Source organism: Pseudochaenichthys georgianus, chromosome 10 (genome assembly GCF_902827115.2).
Source record: "Pseudochaenichthys georgianus chromosome 10, fPseGeo1.2, whole genome shotgun sequence".
Taxonomy (NCBI): Eukaryota; Metazoa; Chordata; class Actinopteri; order Perciformes; family Channichthyidae; genus Pseudochaenichthys; species Pseudochaenichthys georgianus.
The window spans coordinates 231,262-251,485 of record NC_047512.1 but is presented as its reverse complement, the minus strand read 5'-3'; the positions used below and the strand labels follow the sequence as shown (position 1 = coordinate 251,485).

Genomic DNA, 20,224 nt, shown 5'->3' with positions numbered 1-20,224 from the left:
CCTTATTGTTTACCTTTTTAATATCATTTTTTGTAATTTTTAATTGCTTGGTTTTTGTGAAATCAGCCTGTTTTCCTATTAAAGTGGAACAGATTGATGCATCTCCACAGATCATCTTAAAGGCTTCGGAATCCCCCCCCATTGTAGTTAAAAAACTGTCAAAACTAGGGCCCCCAAACAGCATCTTGCATAGGGCCCCCAAAAAGCTAGAAACGGCCCTGGTTTATTGTATTATATGTATTATTGTTATTATTCCTTATTTCCTTATCTATTCATTTTCATTTTCTTTTAATATGATCTGTTACATTACTTTATTTTTTACCTATATATGTATCTATTTATTTACTTTACTAGCTAGGACCGGGAGGGGGGAAAGGGACAAATATTGACTGTATAAATGTCATTGTGCCTGACTCAATAAAAAATAAAAATAAATAAAAATAATGGTTGTTGGTAATGTATTAGCGAGGGGTCTGAGCTCCCACGGATGCAGTGACATCATACCTCCTTGTGGGAGCTCAGCTCCCATTGGCTCACACATAACTCGAGCCCTGCCCCTCCTTGTGGGAGCTCAGCTTCCATTGGCTCACACATAACTCGAGCCCTGCATGTGGCGTCTCGTCGCTCCGGTTCTCTCTGTGTTCCTGAGAAAGTGTGTGTGAGCTCCAGCTCTACTGATCCATCATCTGTGTGTCTGGATAAACCTCTGAATGGACTCTGTGCTCTTTCTTCTGGAGCGTTTACCTCGGACTAAAGGAGCTAGCTTAGCATGCTAGCTGGAAACACGTTAGCAACACTAGTCAGATTGAGAGTTTGATGGAGAGAGAAACGGTGTGTTTAACGGAGTCTGCAGGGAAAGGTGATCTAGGAAACATGAGTAAAGTCCAAATGCTGCTGTCGTTGAAGAAGCAGCGAGTCACTGCTGATTCTGAAGAGATATTTGCTCTGTTTGAACAAACAATAGCAGAGCTCGAGGAGGAGCTGTTTCTTTCCAAAGAGGAGAACAAGAGACTCCAGAAACTACTGGACGCTGTTTTACAGCCTCAGCTTCGGATACACAGAGCAGGTCTGTTCCCTTTACTCTTCATTAACACTTTAAACTCTTCAGTAACACTTTATTATCACATTAATAACACTTTAGACCAGGGGCGCTGGAAGGGGGGTGCTGCAGCGCCCTCAGCACCCCCATAGCGTCAGGCAGGCGGAGCTCCTCTGCCTGCACATTTTCATTTTTAAATGTTTTGATATATATTTTTTGATTACATTTCATTGTGCCTGAGATATATTTTATATTATTATTCAAATGATACTTTTAAACTATAAAATAAATTATTTAGCTTCAGGGAAGAAAAATTAAAAATGTTCTTTAGTTGGACACGTGAGCTGCGTTTCTCAAGAGATCCTCACGCGGTATGAAAATCTCCTTTACAAAATAAGTGTCCAATAATCAACAACACAACAATGATCGTATAGTGGTAGTATAACACATGTGAAACATTAAACATAAACAAACTGGTGTACAAAACTCACATACCTGCATTTCAATGGACAACATAAAATGGACACGTGAGCTGCGTTCTGTTGGAGAGATAGCACCACGCTTACGTTAGCCTATTAGCTCAAATTAGCTATAGAGAACCGCAGTGACGCGTCCTAAAACCCGGAAGTAAGTTAGCATTTTTACCACTTCCGGTTCCTTCGATAAAAAGCAATGCAATTTCTCCATAGGATTTTGGAAAATAGCTCCAAATAAGGTCTGTGTTTGACACAAATTGAAGAGACACATCACGTTTTGTTCTACGACATGACATCCATCAGCAGTGACCCCGCTGGTGATTTTTGAAGAGTTTACGTGTCTGAAAAACGATGGTGTTGGGCAAGTTACTAATTCCTGGCTACATAATATGCGGCTTTCACACCAGCGCTTTTCCCGTTGTAACTCAGTGCCTTTTCTGGTTCAGCTCCGGTTTCCCTTTTCTGCTCCCGCTTTGTTCACACCATAGACTGTATATATAAAGGTTCACACCACACAGAGCCGGGGTGGTACTGCGTCATTGCCTCATTGTTTGTGTCATGACGTACCCGTTTACGTGCCCGCTTCATAAAAGCCAAACCGCGCGGAAATCCCTCACATCGATAACAACAACAATGGCCGATTGTATTGAAGCGCTGTTCGCTTTGGTTATGCTGTTACGAAACGGAAGACATGGGACGACTTTACAAGAGACGACTTTACTTGGAACTTTACAGACATCGCATGCGAAATTCAAGACTTCTTTGCGGTCTTCAGGAGGTTGATCCCGCCCATGCCCCTGCCCCCGCCTTGACGCCTCTTAGCTCCGGAATCCGGTTCGTTTCCAGCTCCAAAACATTGTGGGTCCAGAAGCAAGATTCCGGAGCTAAGAGGCGGCGTCGCTTACGTCTCTCTCACGTCGAGGCGTGCAGGAAACTAAACCCACCTCCCCTGAACATGGGTCGACTGAAGAGTCTCGTCATGCCTGCCTACAAGCAGTAGTGCTGAGCAAAGTGACTAGAAGGCAACCACACACTTATAATATAATATTGTATATAATATTCATATTCATATCCTGCAAGACTCTTAAAAGAGCATGAGACGATTGAGTCACACACAGTTGGAGTCCTTCTGACTTATCAATAGATGTATTCATGTTATTGTGAGCTGACTTCGGAGGTTGGAGGAAGTTCAGGGAAGGCCTTAGGGTATAAGAACAGTTAACCTTTGTTACATATACAAGTATAGCTTTCAGAGGGAAAAACATGTGACATTTGTGTGGAAGGCTGCATGATGAAATGTGTGTGCGTTAAAGATGTTTAAGGGGAATGGGTGTATACATCCCTATAAAGACATTGGTTCTTCTTAACACACACACACACACACACACACACACACACACACACACACACACACACACACACACACACACACACACACACACACACACACACACACACACACACACACACACACACACACACACACACACACACACACACACACACACACACACACACACACACACACACACACACACACACACACACACACACACACACACAGTGAGGAGATGGAGCGAACCAGATGTAGCCAACGACTGCTAATTCATTGCCTAGGGTTCGCCCAGAAGTGAAATCGCCGATAACAAATAGCTAGGGAGGAGCAACCAACACAACTCTTCCCCACCTGTGTATAAATATTATGATATTCTGATGCTCGGCGTCTTTTCTGACTGGCTGTCGTGATACGCATTATCACACAGTGGTGGAATTGAGCCCAGAGTACTCTGTATTTTGTACTGTTGTTTTTTATCATTAAAACAGATGTGGTGCTTTGAATTCCTTCTTTTGTAATTTAACCAGCTCATCAGTCATCAAGGGACGCGCGGAGCAGAGGTGAACCTTCCAACCACTCGATTGGGTGGTGCTCCAACAACACTAGTTGATTAAATGTGACATATATTGATAATTTAGTTTTAATGTGCTTTTTAAATGTGTAAAAAGCAAATAAAAAAACACTTTGGAATAATTCAAAGAATATATATTTTGAGAGAGATGTACATACGGAGCCCTGGAGGGTTCATAGAGAGAAAAATAAATAAACATATACACGTATACACACATATATACATATATACAGTGGGGCAAAAAATTATTTAGTCAGCCACCAATTGTGCAAGTTCTCCCACTTAGAAAGATGAGAGAGGCCTGTAATTTTCATCCTAAGTACACTTCAACTATGAGACAGAATGAGAACAAAAAAAAAATCCAGAAAATCACATTGTCTGATTTTTAAAGAATTTATTAGCAAATTATGGTGGAAAATAAGTATTTGGTCAATAACAAAAGTTCATCTCAATACTTTGTTGTATACCCTTTGTTGGCAATGACAGAGGTCAAACGTTTTGTGTAAGTCTTCACAAGGTGTTCACTGTTGCTGGTACGTTGGCCGTTCCTCCATGCAGATCTCCTCTAGAGCAGTGATGTTTTGGGGCTATCGCTTGGCAACACAGACTTTCAACTCCCTCCAAAGATTTTCTATGGGGTTGAGATCTGGAGACTGGCTAGGCCACTCCAGGACCTTGAAATGCTTCTTACGTAGCCACTCCTTCGTTGCCCGGGCGGTGTGTTTGGGATCATTGTCATGCTGAAAGACCCAGCCACGTTTCATCTTCAATGCCCTTGCTGATGGAAGGAGGTTGTCACTCAAAATCTCACGATACATGGCCCCATTCATTTAATGAATTTACCAATGAATTTACCAATGAAGTCATTACAAATCCTACAATGTGATTTCCTGGATTCTTTCCCCTCATTCTGTCTCTCATAGTTGAAGTGTACCTAGGATGAACATTACAGGCCTCTCATCATTTTAAGTGGGAGAACTTGCACAATTGTTGGCTGACTAAATACTTTTTTGCCCCACTGTACATACGGAGCCCTGGAGGGTTCATAGAGAGAAAAATAAATAAACTAGGCCACGTTTTATTAATTTGTGCGCACGATATACTTTCTTGTTCCGGGGCACTCCGGAAGGACTATAGCAATACATTGAGATTAATGTTAAACACATTTCTTTCACTTGTGAATACACATATAACTATGGAGAACCAGATGTGTGTAAATAGGTGCGTTCACACCAAGTACTTTTCCCACAAAGGTTCCTGAGAACTACGATTTAGTTGCGTTCACACCAAAAAGCCCCCTGAACTAAATTAGTTCATCAGAACCTTTTTTACCCCCTTTTCAGTCCCTGCTAGAGAGCAGGGACTTTCGTGGGAGAAAAAGGTTCCTGTGTCTGATTGGCTGGGCGGAATGCAAACCACGCCCCGTCAAACTCCCAAAAACGTTTGTGAAGCCGCCATTTTATTATCCTCACATTGCATTATTAGCATTAGCATTAACCCAGCGCAGAAACGCAGAGAGACTAACTTATGACAACACAAAATAAAACATTTTGCGGTGGAGATGAGGAGGTGTCGGCGTTCTGGCGATTTACTCGGAAGGCTTCAGTAGAAGCTGGTGGGAGTCCCAGCAGCTTCTACTGAAGCCAGTCCCCAACTCCGGGGACTTCCGGCTGGGGGTTTTGGGCGGCAGTATACGCCGTGAAGTGGTTTGCTGCCTGCCAGTAAACCCAAAGCAGAAGAAGAAGTGACGTCAGCGGCTTCATTTGCCTAATCCTCCCCCAGGAACTAATTTCCGGTGTGAATGCGATCTGTACTTAGTTCATGAGAACTAAAGAGTTCTCAGGAACCTTTGTGGGAAAAGTACTTGGTCTGAACGTGCCTAATTACTGTTCGTGGTAATTTGAAAACAAACACACACGGAGCGGAGCTGAGCATAAACACACACACATCATGTGCCCTGGTGACCGGACATCTTCATGAAAACGAGTAATAGGAGGAATAATCGGGCAGTTCGATAGAGGTGTGTGTGGTTAGACGTAGCAGCCTCGATCTGTATCAGCTGTTCTAAGGAAGGGAAACACAGTGAAGTAAACAGTAAAAGGCACAGCTCTTTGCAGCTGGTGCTGCTCTTCTCAGATTCTGCTGAGTTACACGTTACTGCCTCCAGTGCCCTGTACGACGAAGCCAGTTCAACAGACCCTGGATATGTTTGAGTTACCCGGCTTAACTAACCCTAACAAACACGATCTCGCTAAGTGGTCCTACGAAGCTGGTTATCAAAGTTAAAGTTAAGTTAAAGCCTTTTATTGTCATTATACACAGAGTATAACGAGATTCAGAGTGCAACTCTGTCCCGGAGTGCAACAAATACAAACACGTACATAACACTAAAAAACACGGCAATAGGACAGACAACATAAACAATCATACAGGGGGATAAATAGTTACAAATATTGATATAAAAACAGTAAAAAAAGTGCATTAAAAGTGTGTGTATGTGTGAGAATGGTCACGGTTATTGCATTATGTGTGGTGGTTGAGCAGCCTGACGGCCCTGGGGTAGAAACTGTTTTTGAGTCTGTTTGTCCGTGACTTGAAGCTCCTGTCTCTCCTCCCAGAAGGCAGGAGAGAGAACAGTCTGTGACCTGGGTGAGAGCTGTCCTTTATGATTTAGTTAGCTCTGCTGCGGCAGCGGGAGGTGGAGATGTGCTCCAGAGAGGGCAGGGGGCAGCCGATGGTTTTCTCTGCCATCCTGATCACTCTCTGCAGGGCTTTCTTGTCCGCAGCTGAACATCCTGCATACCACCCCGAGATGGAGTATGACGGCACGCTCTCGATGGTCGCTCGGTAGAAGGACACCAGCAGCTTCTTGTTCAGTCGGTTTCTCCGAAGCGCCCTCAGGAAGTGTAGTGGGAGAGCAGTCGAGGGTGTAGAGTGTGTAGAGTAGCGGGTTCAGCACGCAGCCCTGCGGGGAGCCAGTGCTGAGGGTGGAGGAGCAATAAGGGCCTATTTTCACTGTCTGAGGACGGTCTGTAAGGAAATTCTTTATCCAGGCGCATAAGATAGAGGGGAAACCTAGGCGTGACAGTTTTGTCAGGTATGATGGTGTTAAAAGCTGAGCTAAAATCGACGAACAGCATCCTTACATAGTTGCCTGGGCCTTCTAGGTGGCTCACAGCTGTGTGATCAACTCAGTAAATCAACCAGGGTGTCTCTGTCCGGCTGAGAGCGCGTTCATGTGAAAGGGACGGGGTTAGCAACATTTGACCAATCACAAACATGGAGAAGCGGGCTGACAGCGTCTTTTTTTCTCTCTCCATGAACCTTTGGGGCTCCGTATACACTAGTATTAGATGCAGTCAAAAGTTTGGACACATCTTCTCATTCGAAGTGTTTTACTTATTTAAATTGGTTCTACATTGTAGATTAATACTGAAGACATCACAACTATAAAACAACACATATGGAATTATTATAGCGTTCGGTGGGTTTTGTGAGTGCACTTGAGGATACATTAAAAGTTCGATTTTCCGGATCCACTGGCCTTAATTTCTTAAAGTGATGATGGATGGTCGTTTCTCTTCACTGAGTTGAGTGGGTCTTGCCATGATATGGATTACAACAGTAGTCAAATAGGGCTCTCCACTGTGCAATAACCCTACCTCAAACACATTAAGAAAGCAAGTAATTCCACAAATTGACTCTTGACAAGGCACATGTGTTAATGGAAAACCGTTCCAGGTGACGACCTTGTTATGGCAGATTCCTTATTACAGCGTATTTCTCGCTTATTCATTAAGGTCACACAGGTCAGAGAGGCCCCATCGTCTTGTTATATCAGTCTTATGCCTAGTCACATGGTTAGTTAAGAAAAATGTGTTTATTGAGTTACATTTCCAGAGAAGAGGTCCCATCGCCTCCCCCGTAATTATTAGGGGTGAGCGGAAGTACAAAGAGGCTCCATAGCTCAGTAGGTAGAGCCTCAGGTTATAATACAGATAAGTCTTTGTTAGTTAAAGACGTCATGAGATAGTGACCTTTCCACATCTGAAACGTGTGTGTGTGTGTGTGTGTGTGTGTGTGTGTGTGTGTGTGTGTGTGTGTGTGTGTGTGTGTGTGTGTGTGTGTGTGTGTGTGTGTGTGTGTGTGTGTGTGTGTGTGTGTGTGTGTGTGTGTGTGTGTGTGTGTGTGTGTGTGTGTGTGTGTGTGTGTGTGTGTGTGTGTGTGTGTGTGTGTGTGTGTGTGTGTGTGTGTGTGTGTGTGTGTGTGTGTGTGTGTGTGTGTGTGTGTGTGTGTGTGTGTGTGTGTGTGTGTGTGTGTGTGTGTGTGTAAAACTGCTACTCGTTGGGGCATTTCCGCGATTGGTTATTGTTGAAGCAAGGTGATGTACTCCAATATTATTATTTGTTGTTGTGCAACTGAATATTGATTAATCTCAACCATATCTGTGTTTATGTTTTATTGATCTCTCTCTGTGTTAACATTTAAAGTTGGTGAGCCATTAATTGCACTAGCTGTGTGCAAAGCAAAAGGGGGCTGCTTTGAAGAATCTAGAATAAAAATCACACTTTTTGTTAACTAGATAATTCCATATGTGTCTTTCATAGTTTTGATGTCTTCAGTATTAATCTACAAAGTAGAAACTAATTAAAAATAAACAAAAACCATTGAATGAGAAGGTGTGTCCAAACTTTTGACTGGTACTGTATATAAAAAAACAAACATATTTTAATATTTAGCAGGTTCCCTCATCTATAATCATCTATACAAGCGCAACTTTAAACATTTACAGCAGTAAAATGCAACATACAAAATAATCAAGAAACATCATAAATGAAACACTGACAGGGTTGGTGCGGAGCTGATAATTTATTCCGGCAAATTACTCAGACCTACTAATTAACCTAACCGAAGTTATTGAGTCTAAGTAAGTTTACTGCTTGGCTCAGATCCACCAACGTCAGCAAGATCTCACCTCTATTAACTCCTGAAGAACCAGGTTCAATTAACTGCTGTTTCAATTCAGACGACTCTCTTAAATCTGTTTAAGCGATCCCGAAGGATTTTGATATCAGTAAATTAGATGTGGCCCTACCTAAGTGTGAGTGTGGCAGGGTGCAGTCTCACCTTTGAAGCAGGAGAGGAGGGCGCAGATGTCTTTTAAGTTGTCCCAGTCCAAAAGGTGGGATCAGTTTATTTGAAGAAAAATAGGTCCAAACTAATACAGGGTTTTTACCTGCTCTCGTTACATCATTATACTCATACTAAACCTATCATGCTGTGATCATGTTCAAATATGAAACTTTTATTCACAGTTTTACATTTATTACCAAAATTGTACTTTCAACTGCCCAATTCAGTTGTGATTTTTAAATCTGCCGATAGAATTTAGAGGCATTTCCTCATAAAAGACCGGTGATAATAAAAAGCACATTCAACTTTTCATTCACCAAATCAATTCACATCAATTCCATACCTTTTTTCCGACACAGATGGCGGGTATTAACATTCACAAACACATAACTATCTCCCGCAGGTATTCGGAGGAAGATCCTCACAGGTGGCGCTTACTAATACTCACAAACACATCTCAATTCATTCCACTCATTCAACAAAGTAGTTCACTCAGCATTCAACCAAGACATTTGAGAGATATTTATCAAGTTTGAGAGAACCTTACCGAGAGCAAAGACCCAGCTCTGAGGGACAGAGCTTACCGAGAGAGAGCATACCAGGGGAACCCCCCCCCCCCCTCCTCTCTCGCTCTCCATCTATCCATCCATCTTCTCCAGCTTATCCGTGGTCGGGTCGCGGGGGTAGCAGTTCCAGCAGAGATCCCCAAACTTTCTTTTCCCTGGCGACATCAACCAGCTCTGACTGGGGGATCCCAAGGCGCTCCCAGGCCAGCGAAGAGATATAGTCCCTCCACCTGGTCCTAGGTCTACCCCTTGGTCTCTTCGCAGCTGGACGTGCCTGGAACTCCTCCCTAGGGAGGCGCCCAGGTGGCATCCTAACTAGGTGCCCGAACCACCTCAACTGGCTCCTTTCGACGCGAAGGAGGAACGGCTCAACTCCGAGTCCCTCCCTGATGACCGAACTTCTCACCTTATCCCTAAGGGAGACACCAGCCACCCTGCGGAGAAAACCCATCTCGGCCGCTTGTATCCGCAATATCGTTCTTTCGGTCATGACCCATCCTTCATGACCATAGGTGAGGGTAGGAACGAAAATGGCCCGGTAGACAGAGAGCTTTGCCTTCTGGCTCAGCTCCCTTTTCGTCACAACGGTGCGGTAAAGCGACTGCAGTACCGCTCCCGCTGCTCGATACTCCGGCCCATCTCACGCTCCATTGTGCCCCTCACTCGAGAACAAGACCCCGAGATACTTGAACTCCTTCACTTGGGGTAAGGACTCATTCCCTACTTGGAGTGGACAGTCCATCGGTTTCCTGCTGAGAACCATGGCCTCAGATTTGGAGGTGCTGATCCTCATCCCAGCCGCTTCACACTCGGTGGTGAACCGATCCAGTGAGTGCTGAAGGTCGCAGACCGATGAAGCCATCAGAACCACATCATCTGCAGAAAGCAGTGGTGCAATCCTTAGTCCACCGAACTGCAGACCCCCCCCCCCCACGACTACGCCTCGAAATCCGATCCATGTATATTACAAACAGGATTGGTGACAAAGCGCAGCCCTGGCGGAGGCCAACCCTCACCGGAAATGGGTCCGACTTACTGCCGAGGACCCGGACACAGCTCTCGCTTTGGGAGGACAGAGATTGGATGGCCCTGAGTAGAGACGCCCTTACCCCATACTCCCGCAGCACCTCCCTGGAAACTTGGTCATACGCCTTCTTCAAGTCTACAAAACACATGTAGACCGGATAAGCGTACTCCCAGGCCCTGTAAATTACGTGTATTCACTCTCTCCACTAAACGGCTCGTTGGAGCTCTTGCCCCCCCCGTCCGATTGTTTCACGTTGTGAATCGCGCTGAGCTCCGTGGAGGTGTGATTTCCTTGTTTAGCGATACACAGCCAAACACAGCCAAACTCACCCTGAGCACACACACAGTCTCAACCGAAGTAAAAACAATAAGTGTGGCTTGATATTGAGAAGAAAAAGGTTGATAAACGCTGTGAGAATGGGTCTGCAGAGAGAATTTCGCAGCGATCCCAACTGTCTGTTATCAGCCTGCAGCCAGGGAGGAGAGATCAGCTGAGCTGCGTGAGTGTGTGAGGAAGTCCGTGGATTGGTCAATTTGGACCAATCAGCGGGGGCTTAACGTAACGGCTCCGCGGACTTAACGTAACGGCTCCACAGATTGGTCCATTTCGTTCCGGTTACAACATGACGTCCTGATGTACCCGGAAGAATCAAATGGATGATGACGTTTCACCAACGAGGCGTTTTGGGGAGTTCTTCTCTGTGTTAGAGTTTTACTCGCTACAGGGTGTACTTTGAGGGTTTTGACTCTGCAGACCGTTTACATGCATAAAAACCTTCATAACACACAAGGGGATGGGTAATAACCGGAAAAGCATGACATGTCACCTTTAATATGATTGCTCATATTTTAAGCCATCTTTTTCCCGGCCCCTTGCTTTGGATCATTTTCATCAACTGGCCCCCATTCCAAACTAATTGAATAGCCCTGGCGTAGTGTATCTGTGAACAATCCCAAATACAATTCATTGTTTACATTGCGGCTAGTGCTAAACCAGAAGAAAAAAACCCTTTTTCATTTGTAACTGTAAGTGGAAAGGGGCTGGGCTACATGAGGTGAATTGAGCCAACATAATTAGACAATTTTTTCTGACTGTGTTGTTGTGGCAATTCAGCACTCACAGCAGGAAAGAATAAAAATGGAGAGAAATCAATAAAACACAGATATAGTTGATTAATTATTATTTCGTTGTACAACAATCAATAATAATGAGGAAACATTACCTTGCACACAAGCAGTCAATAGTGGTAATGCTCCAATGAGTACAAGTCTTTCACATCACATATAGCAGCTGTAATGAACGCACACACAATTTCCCTTACATTAGCCAACACACCCACATATGTTCCAGATGTAGAAAGGTCATTATCTCTTGACCTCTTTAGGTGTAATTCATACCCTGTCAGGATATGAACCACCTAACTAACAAGACTTAACTGTATTATCCTGAGGAGGGCCTCTTTGCACTTCCGCTCACCCCTAATAATTGCGGAAGAGACGATGGGCCTCTCTTCTCTGGAAACTGTAATTCAATAACATACCTAATTATATTGACCAGGTCCAAGACTGATATAACTGTGTTTCCTGTTTTCTGCAGATGTCCAGCAGCTGGTGGTGGTTAAAGAAGAGCCTCTCTCTGACCAGCAGGAGTGGAGCTCCAGTCTGGACCAGGAGGACCCAGAGCCCCCCCCACACATGAAGCAGGAACAGGAGGAACTCAAGATCAGTCAGGAGGGGGAGCAGCTTCAGGAGCTGGAGGAGGCTGATATCACCAAGTCCACTTTCACTCCTGACCCTGTGAAGAGTGAAGATGATAAAGAGAAACCTCAGTCCTCACAGCCTCATCAAAGGCAAACTGAACACATGAAAACAGAAGCTGATGGAGATGACTGTCGAGGATCAGAACCAGCCAGGAACTCAGATCCAGAGAGCAGTTTACAACCAAAGACTGAGGACCACACTGGAGACTCTTCTGAAGACACTGATGACTCTTCTGAACCTGACACTGAAGACAGTGCTGATTGGAAGGAGACCAGAGAACCTGCCTCAGGCTCAAACTCACCGAAAAATAGACAAGAATCTGTCAGTGATCCCCGACGTAGTGCTGAAAAGAAACCATTCAGCTGCTCAGTCTGCAAGAAAGCTTTTTCACACAGTGGAAGTTTAAAGGAACACATGAGAATCCACACAGGAGAGAAACCCTTTCGCTGCTCAGTTTGTGAGAAAGCTTTTTCACGGAGTGGAAGTTTAAAGACACACATGATATTCCACACAGGAGAGAAACCCTTTCGCTGCTCAGTCTGTAAGAAAGCTTTTTTACACAGTAGAAGTTTAAAGACACACATGAGAGTCCACACAGGAGAGGAACTCTTTCCCTGCTCAGTCTGTAAGAAATCTTTTTCACAGAGTGGAAATTTAAAGACACACATGAGAGTCCACACAGGAGAGAAAGCACACATCTGCTCAGTCTGTAAGAAAGCTTTTTCACGGAGTGGAAGTTTAAAGGTACACATGAGAATCCACACAGGAGAGAAAGCACACATCTGCTCAGTCTGTAAGAAAGCTTTTTCACACAGTGGAAGTTTAAAGGAACACATGACAATCCACACAGGAGTGAAACCATTCAAATGCTCAGTCTGTAAGAAAGCTTTTTCACGGAGTGGATATTTAAAGACACACATGAGAATCCACACAGGAGAGAAAGCACACATCTGTTTAGTCTGTAAGAAAGCTTTTTCACACAGTGGAAGTTTAAAGGAACACATGACAGTCCACACAGGAGAGAAAGCACACAGCTGCTCAGTCTGTAAGAAAGCTTTTTTACAGAGTTCAAATTTAAAGACACACATGAGAGTCCACACAGGAGAGGAAATATACAGCTGCAATGTTTGTGACAAAAGATTTAAATGGCGTAATCCTTTCAAAAGGCACAAGTGTGTTGGTCGTCAGTCCTCACAGGTTAATGAAATTCAAACTGAGGATAACGGAGAGGCAGAGCCTCCAATCAGCAGCTCAGCTGAACACATGGAAACAGAAGCTGATGGAGAGGACAATGAATAAGTCTTATGACAGTTCACACATGAGAGAAATCTGTCTCACTGGATTAACATTGTTGTACAACATTCATATAAGACTTAAATGAACTCCATCTTTATCAACATAGGTGGAGAATATGTTTAATGTTTTTGTCATTCTGATGTATACGTTAACCACTGACTGTTGATGAACCATTTTATTTGGATTGAGGGCTCCAAGTTTCCATATAAAGGTATAGGATGGTTTGATGTATTGTTCTTTATTTCTAAATGTTTTTGTATCATTGCTATCCTGTTAATGAGCCCTGTTTTACATAAATGTACCTGTTATCGGAGTGATTTTGCTCCTGTAACTATAAGGGAATACATTTGTCTATTTTGTATCCTGATGACCTAATGCCGTTACATGTAATACGTTACTCCCTAAGCCTGTTTTCACCCATCTGCAACCGATTCGCTAATAATCACAAATGTTCATTTCTTTGACCCCTTGACTCGACTATTTCTTTTTTAATAATCGTTGCATCTCCTCAGGACCAAGTTCCTGTGTCCTGCCTTTCACCTGCTGATCACCCACTGTTCATTTAAGGTGGACTGACCTTTACAATGGACCAGCTAGTCTTAATGCAAATGTGTAAAATGACGCTAGACCAAAAACGTGCTGTGTGCTCTCTGCAGGACGGTGTCTGGACTCAAAGATTGTTTATGGTATGAGAGCTTCACTCTGTTTTTGTTGTCCAAACGACGCCAACAGGTGGCGGGTACTAACATTCACAAACACGTACCTATCTCCCGCAGGTGTTCGGAGGAAGATCCTCACAGGTGGCGGTTACTAATACTCACAAACACATCTCAATTCATTCCACTCATTCAACAAAGTAATTCACTCAGCATTCAACCAAGACATTTGAGACATATTTACCAAGTTTGAGAGAACCTTACCGAGAGCAAAGACCCAGCTCTGAGGGACAGAGCTTACAGAGAGAGAGCATACCAGGGGAACCCCCCTCTCTCTCGCTCTATCCAAAAAAAAAGTTCCTCCCCATCCGCCAGTGTCTTTATGCTCAAAAACAGGATAGAAAAACCTAAGACAACTCCTCCATATTTGTGGAAACTGGGCATGGCCTCTGATGTGCAGGACTGGACATGACCAGACATATTCTATGGCAGGGGTCGGAAACCCCTGGCACGCGGCACCATAACCAGTGGCACACTAGGAATAAGTGTGCAAAACATTAACATTTTATTTTCGGATCCTGAACGAGACCGCCGCCAGAGCGCGTCTCCCCGTTACCTGCAGAAGGAAGCCATGCACGCAACGCAGCCCGCTCTCTTTAACTCCAGGCGACTTTCTGCTGCTTTCCTCCGTGGTGCAGTGCTGATCGATTCATCACGGTGGAAAGCACTTCACAAATTGCAGTACAATTGTACTATTACTATTGTTTCTACAGGTAAATACAAATCTGTGTTGACAAATATGACATGTGGGGTACCTCAAGGCTCCATCTTGGGGCCTCTTCTCTTTAACATCTACATGCTACCACTGGCTCAGATAATGAAAAACAACTAAATCAGTTACCATAGCTATGCAGATGACTCACAAATGTACGTAACCATTTCACCAGGAGACTATGCTCCAATTCAAACGCTGAGTGAGTGCATTGAACAAATCAATGACTGGATGTGTCAGAACTTTCTCCAATTAAACAAAACTGAGGTAATGGTTTTTGGAGCCAAGGCAGAACGTATAAAAGTTAGCGCTGAGCTTCAGTCTGCAATGTTCAAACCAACAGATAAAGCCAGAAATCTAGGTGTAGTCATGGACTCTGACCTGAGCTTCAACAGTCACATTAAAACAGTTACTAAATCAGCCTACTATCACCTAAAGAATATATCTAGGATTAAAAGACTAATGTCACAGCAGGATTTTGAAAAACGTGTCCATGCTTTTATCTTCAGTAGACTGGACTACTGCAATGGTGTCTTCACAGGTCTCACTAAAAAATATATTAGAAAGCTGCAGCTGATTCAGAACGCCGCTGCTCGAGTCCTGACTAACACTAAGAAAGTGGATCACATCACTCCTGTTCTGAAGTCTTTACACTGGCTTCCTGTGTGTCAAAGAACTGATCTCCTGCTAAATGATGAACCATCCAGACCTCTCAGGTCTTCAGGGACTGGTCAGCTTCCTGTCCCCAGAGTCAGAACTAAACATGGAGAAGCAGCGTTCAGTTATTATGCTCCAAATATCTGGAACAAACTCCCAGAAACCTGCAGGTCCGCTTCAACTCTGACTACTTTTAAATCCAGGCTGAAGACTTTTATTTTTGCCGCTGCTTTTAATTGAACTATTCACATCTTAAACTGTCCCTGTAACTTTTATCCATGTATTTTTTCTTTTAATGTTTATTTTATTATTCTTTTAATGACTGATTTTAAATCCCATTTTCTTAATGTCTTTCGGTTTTTGTAAAGCACTTTGAATTGCCTTGTGTTGAAAGGTACTATATAAATAAACTTGCCTTGCCTTGCCTTACCCAAAAGGAGCTGTACAAATGCCGCAGTTTTTGCGTGGCTGTGTCTTTAGTTGAAACCCCAGTGGCGATCTGCTCATCTCTCATTGAAATAATATGCTACACAGGGGCGGACTGGACATGTGTGTTCTGGAGAATCACAGAACGGACGATCGTCCTTATTATTATGCTTTTTAAAGCCCGTTTTTATAAATCGGTCCTCAGTGGTAGCTTCGGAAAAATTTCTACATGCCTTACAAAAAACAGCATCTCTTGAGGTGCTGTATTCCCGCCATGGGAAAAGTCCATACCACCTGACAGAAAATGACCGGGACTTGCCGGCTAAGGTTGTGGGTGGGAAAGAACCGAGTTTGGGCTGTGTCGCTGGTTCATCTATTGTGGACAAATCTGATGGGGCCTTGATTTCCAAACCAGCATCCTCTTCCAGCTCCACAGAAACCGCTGCTGAAGTAGTCTGGGCTGCTGAGGATGATGTCTGAGCGACTTCAGAGTCATCCTTCTCCGTTCTGCGTCTTTTTGTTAAGAATTTGAATAGAGTACTTTGTTTTTCCATGTTGTCATTGTCAAGCTAGTTTCAAACTGTCAAGGCTACTGATAACAATGAATTGGCGCCTGCGCAGTGGATGGAATCTAGTCTTAATCCTGATTGTATCTATATTACTGTATTATAATGATTGATGGATGAATGTGCTCGTTGCCTTCATGGTGCAGCCGGTAAAGGAGGAGCTGGTTTAAACTACAAACGGCTGGGTAGCTTGAGAAATCCACCATGGGATCAATAGCATTTGATCTTAACCTATAATAATATAAGATTATATTTTGTAGTATTCTGAATCTTCAGAGTGACTAAAGTGTTCAAATACATGTAGCATAGTATAAAGTACACTCTGTGCCTGAATGGGAGCAGTACAGTACTTGAGTAAATGTACGTTGTTACTGTTGTTGGAGCACCACCCAATGGAGTGGTTGGAAGGTTCACTTCGGCTCCGTGCGTCCCTTGATGAGCTGGTCAAATTATAACAGAAGGAACTCAAAGCACCAGGATAAAGGTTCAACAATCATCTGTTTTAATGGTAAAAAACAACAGTACAAAATACAGAGTACTCCGGGCTCAAGTTCTGCCACCGAGTGAGACACGAACGGCCAGTCAGAAGAAGAGCGCCGAGCATCAGAATATCATCATATTTATACACAGTTGTGTCAATTGCTCCTCCCTAGCTATTTGTTATTGGCGGTTTCACTCCTGGGCGAACCCTAGGCAGTCGTTGATTCCATCTGGTTCGCTCCATCTCCTCACAGTGTGTGTGTGTGTGTGTGTGTGTGTGTGTGTGTGTGTGTGTGTGTGTGTGTGTGTGTGTGTGTGTGTGTGTGTGTGTGTGTGTGTGTGTGTGTGTGTGTGTGTGTGTGTGTGTGTGAAGAAGAACCAATGTCCTTATAGGGATGTTTCACTATATGTTGCACATAAAAGTTATAGTTGATCAATGATTATTTCGTTGTACAACAATCAATAGTAACGAGTAAAACATTACCTCTGCTCTCAAGCAGTCCTACAGCAATGCTTTGGAGTAGTAGAATCTTACAGAGGACTCTTTGACAGAACGCACACCCATTCCCCTTAAACATCTTTAACGCACACACATTTCATCATGCAGCCCACCACACGAATGTCACATGTTCTTCCCTCTGAAAGCTATACTTGTACATGTTTAAACGTCATCATCTCATGACATCCATAGGAGTAATAAACTAACAAAGGTTAACTGTTCTTATACCCAGGGGCGCCGCCAGGGATTTTGGGCCCCATGAAAAGACATCACATTGGGCCCCACCACCAGGCCCAGGTCACACCAACCAAGCACAATTGCTGTAACCACACCTCCAGAACCCAACCGACTCATTGATGCTTTAAATAACTCTACCTGTACAGGCTTGCATCTATCGTGTAGTCCAATACTAACTGCACAATATTTACAGACACTGAGTGGTGAAACTATAACACTGTGCAGACAGGCAACATTCTACTGCAGTAGAATTCACTATTTTGATATAACACTAACATTCCTGACAATAGACCTCAATAGTCATCTTTATGGAGGACATGCCTTTTTAATAACATTTTTGAATGAATAAATAACTATAACTTAAATATACATGACCTCTTAAATTAAAATAAAGTGAACATTAACACCAATATTATGATTTATAAAATGCTATAACAAAAAAAATAACATAAGCAGCAGATTGTTTTATTAAATATACCAACTACCAAATAAGCGGGTATTAATATGTAAACGGACAACAACGCGGAAATGGAAGTGAAAAGGCCTGATGGTGGCGCTAAATCAGAGCCTATTACCTGTTCTCAGTCTTTTTCTCATCATGCATCTGGTGTGTAGTGATCCAATATCGTTACCATAGCCTTGCCCTTTAACAGTTAATACGAGCCCTGGCTCAGCCTTACTCACCAAGAGCCCAGCGCCTAGCCTTCTTACAGGCTAAGTCACTGATCAAGTCCTTGAAGTCCAGCTTTCTAGCCAACTGGCTTTCAATGGACAGCATGGCAAGACTGCAAAGCCTTATGGGGGAACAGGGCTGCGGAGCCTAGAGATGGATCTGTTGGTCCTGGCACCAGGGGGAGGGACAACTGGTTTAGTATGAATAGCTGCTAAAAATGTACCTGCATTTATTAAATGTCAGCTAAAAGAGCAGTGAAATGAAAAACCTCAGCATTTTCTGTGAAGATATTAACAGTAGTTAAAGGTGGGGTAGGTAAGTTTGAGAAACCGGCTCGAGATACACTTTTTGTTATATTCCATGGAATGCTCTTAACATCCCGATAGCAATGAATATCTGAAGTGCTTTGACAACAAATCCATAACAAATTTCATCTGTGGAAGCCGTGGTACTGTAGAAAGCACGACCAATCATCTGAGCCGGCTAAAGTAACTGGATGGCCTACCTGCCTGTCAGCCTTCCATCTGTGCACAAACTTATCTCGTGCCCTCATTGGTCATGTGCACTCGTTCGTGTGTGTTGGAGGAGGGGCTCTGTGAGGAAGTGGCAGATTTCTTTTTACATGTAAATAGAGGGGGGTGAACAGAGGCTTTGGATAATTAACTTTTGGAAGAAAAGTGAAAATAATCGTAAGTTTAGTGAGTACATTATCAATTTAACATTATATTATGTTCCACAATCATTCAAAGTAGCAGTGATAAAACCGCTTCTTAAAAAGCACAACCTCGATCCAGAGGTTTTAGCCAACTATAGACCTATTTCTAATCTTCCGTTCCTCTCAAAGATTCTTGAGAAAGCGGTCGCAAAACAGCTGTGTGATTATTTAAAAAACAATGATTTATTTGAAGATTTTCAGTCTGGCTTTAGAACACATCATAGCACAGAGACAGCTCTGGTTAAAGTCACAAATGACATTCTAATAGCCTCAGACAAGGGACTTGTCTCTATTCTTGTTTTGCTCGATCTCAGTGCTGCATTTGATACTATCGACCATGATATCCTATTGCAAAGACTAGAGCACTTAGTTGGCATACAGGGAACTGCTTTAGGCTGGTTTAGGTCCTATCTATCTGAACGCTCTCAGTTTGTACGTGTTAACGATGAATCTTCCACGCAAACCAAAGTTAGCCATGGAGTGCCACAGGGCTCAGTGCTCGGACCTATTTTGTTCACATTATATATGCTTCCGTTAGGCAATATTATAAGGAATCATTCTGTAAACTTTCATTGTTATGCGGATGATACTCAGCTATATTTATCAATCAAGCTTGATGAAATTAATCATCTAAATAAAATTCAAGACTGCCTTAAGGACTTAAAAACGTGGATGACCTTAAACGTTTTGATGTTAAACACGACCAAAACTGAAGTTATTGTACTTGGCCCGAAGAATCTACGAAACAAATTATCTAAAGACATACTAACTATGGATGGCATTAATTTGGCCTCCAGTGAGACTGTAAGGAATCTTGGTGTTATATTTTATCAGGATTTATCCTTTAACGCCCACATAAAATCAATTTCAAGGACCGCCTACTTCCATCTACGTAACATTGCAAAAATCAGGCATATCTTGCCTCAAAACGATGCAGAGAAACTAGTCCATGTATTTGTTACTTCTAGGCTGGATTATTGTAACTCTTTATTATCAGGGAGTACCAAGAAGTCAGTCAAGTCGCTTCAGCTGATTCAAAATGCTGCGGCTCGTGTACTAACCAGAGTTAGGAGAAGGGACCACATTTCTCCTGTTCTGGCTGCCTTACACTGGCTCCCTATAGAACACAGGATAGAATTTAAAATTATTCTTCTCGCCTACAAAGCCCTTAATGGGCAGGCGCCATCTTACCTTAAAGAACTCATTATAGCCTACTGGCCTACTAGTGTGAGAGAAACTTCTGCTCAGCAATGTTGATGGAAGGAATGGAGGCTGGAGTCCGCTTTATATCAAACACCTGAGTTTATTGAGAGCCACGGCCGGGAGCATTGGTAGGGTT

General features: G+C 43.3%; 1 protein-coding gene across 1 annotated transcript; it reads left to right on the top strand.

Moving 5' to 3' along the window:
- The first annotated feature begins 12,226 nt into the window (after nt 1-12,226).
- On the top strand, nt 12,227-13,668 carry LOC139434679 (zinc finger protein 583-like). The gene has a single exon (XM_071204577.1). The coding sequence runs from the start codon at nt 12,323-12,325 to the stop codon at nt 13,205-13,207; it is 885 nt and encodes a 294-aa protein (XP_071060678.1). The 5' UTR covers nt 12,227-12,322; the 3' UTR covers nt 13,208-13,668.
- The last annotated feature ends 6,556 nt before the right edge of the window (nt 13,669-20,224 follow it).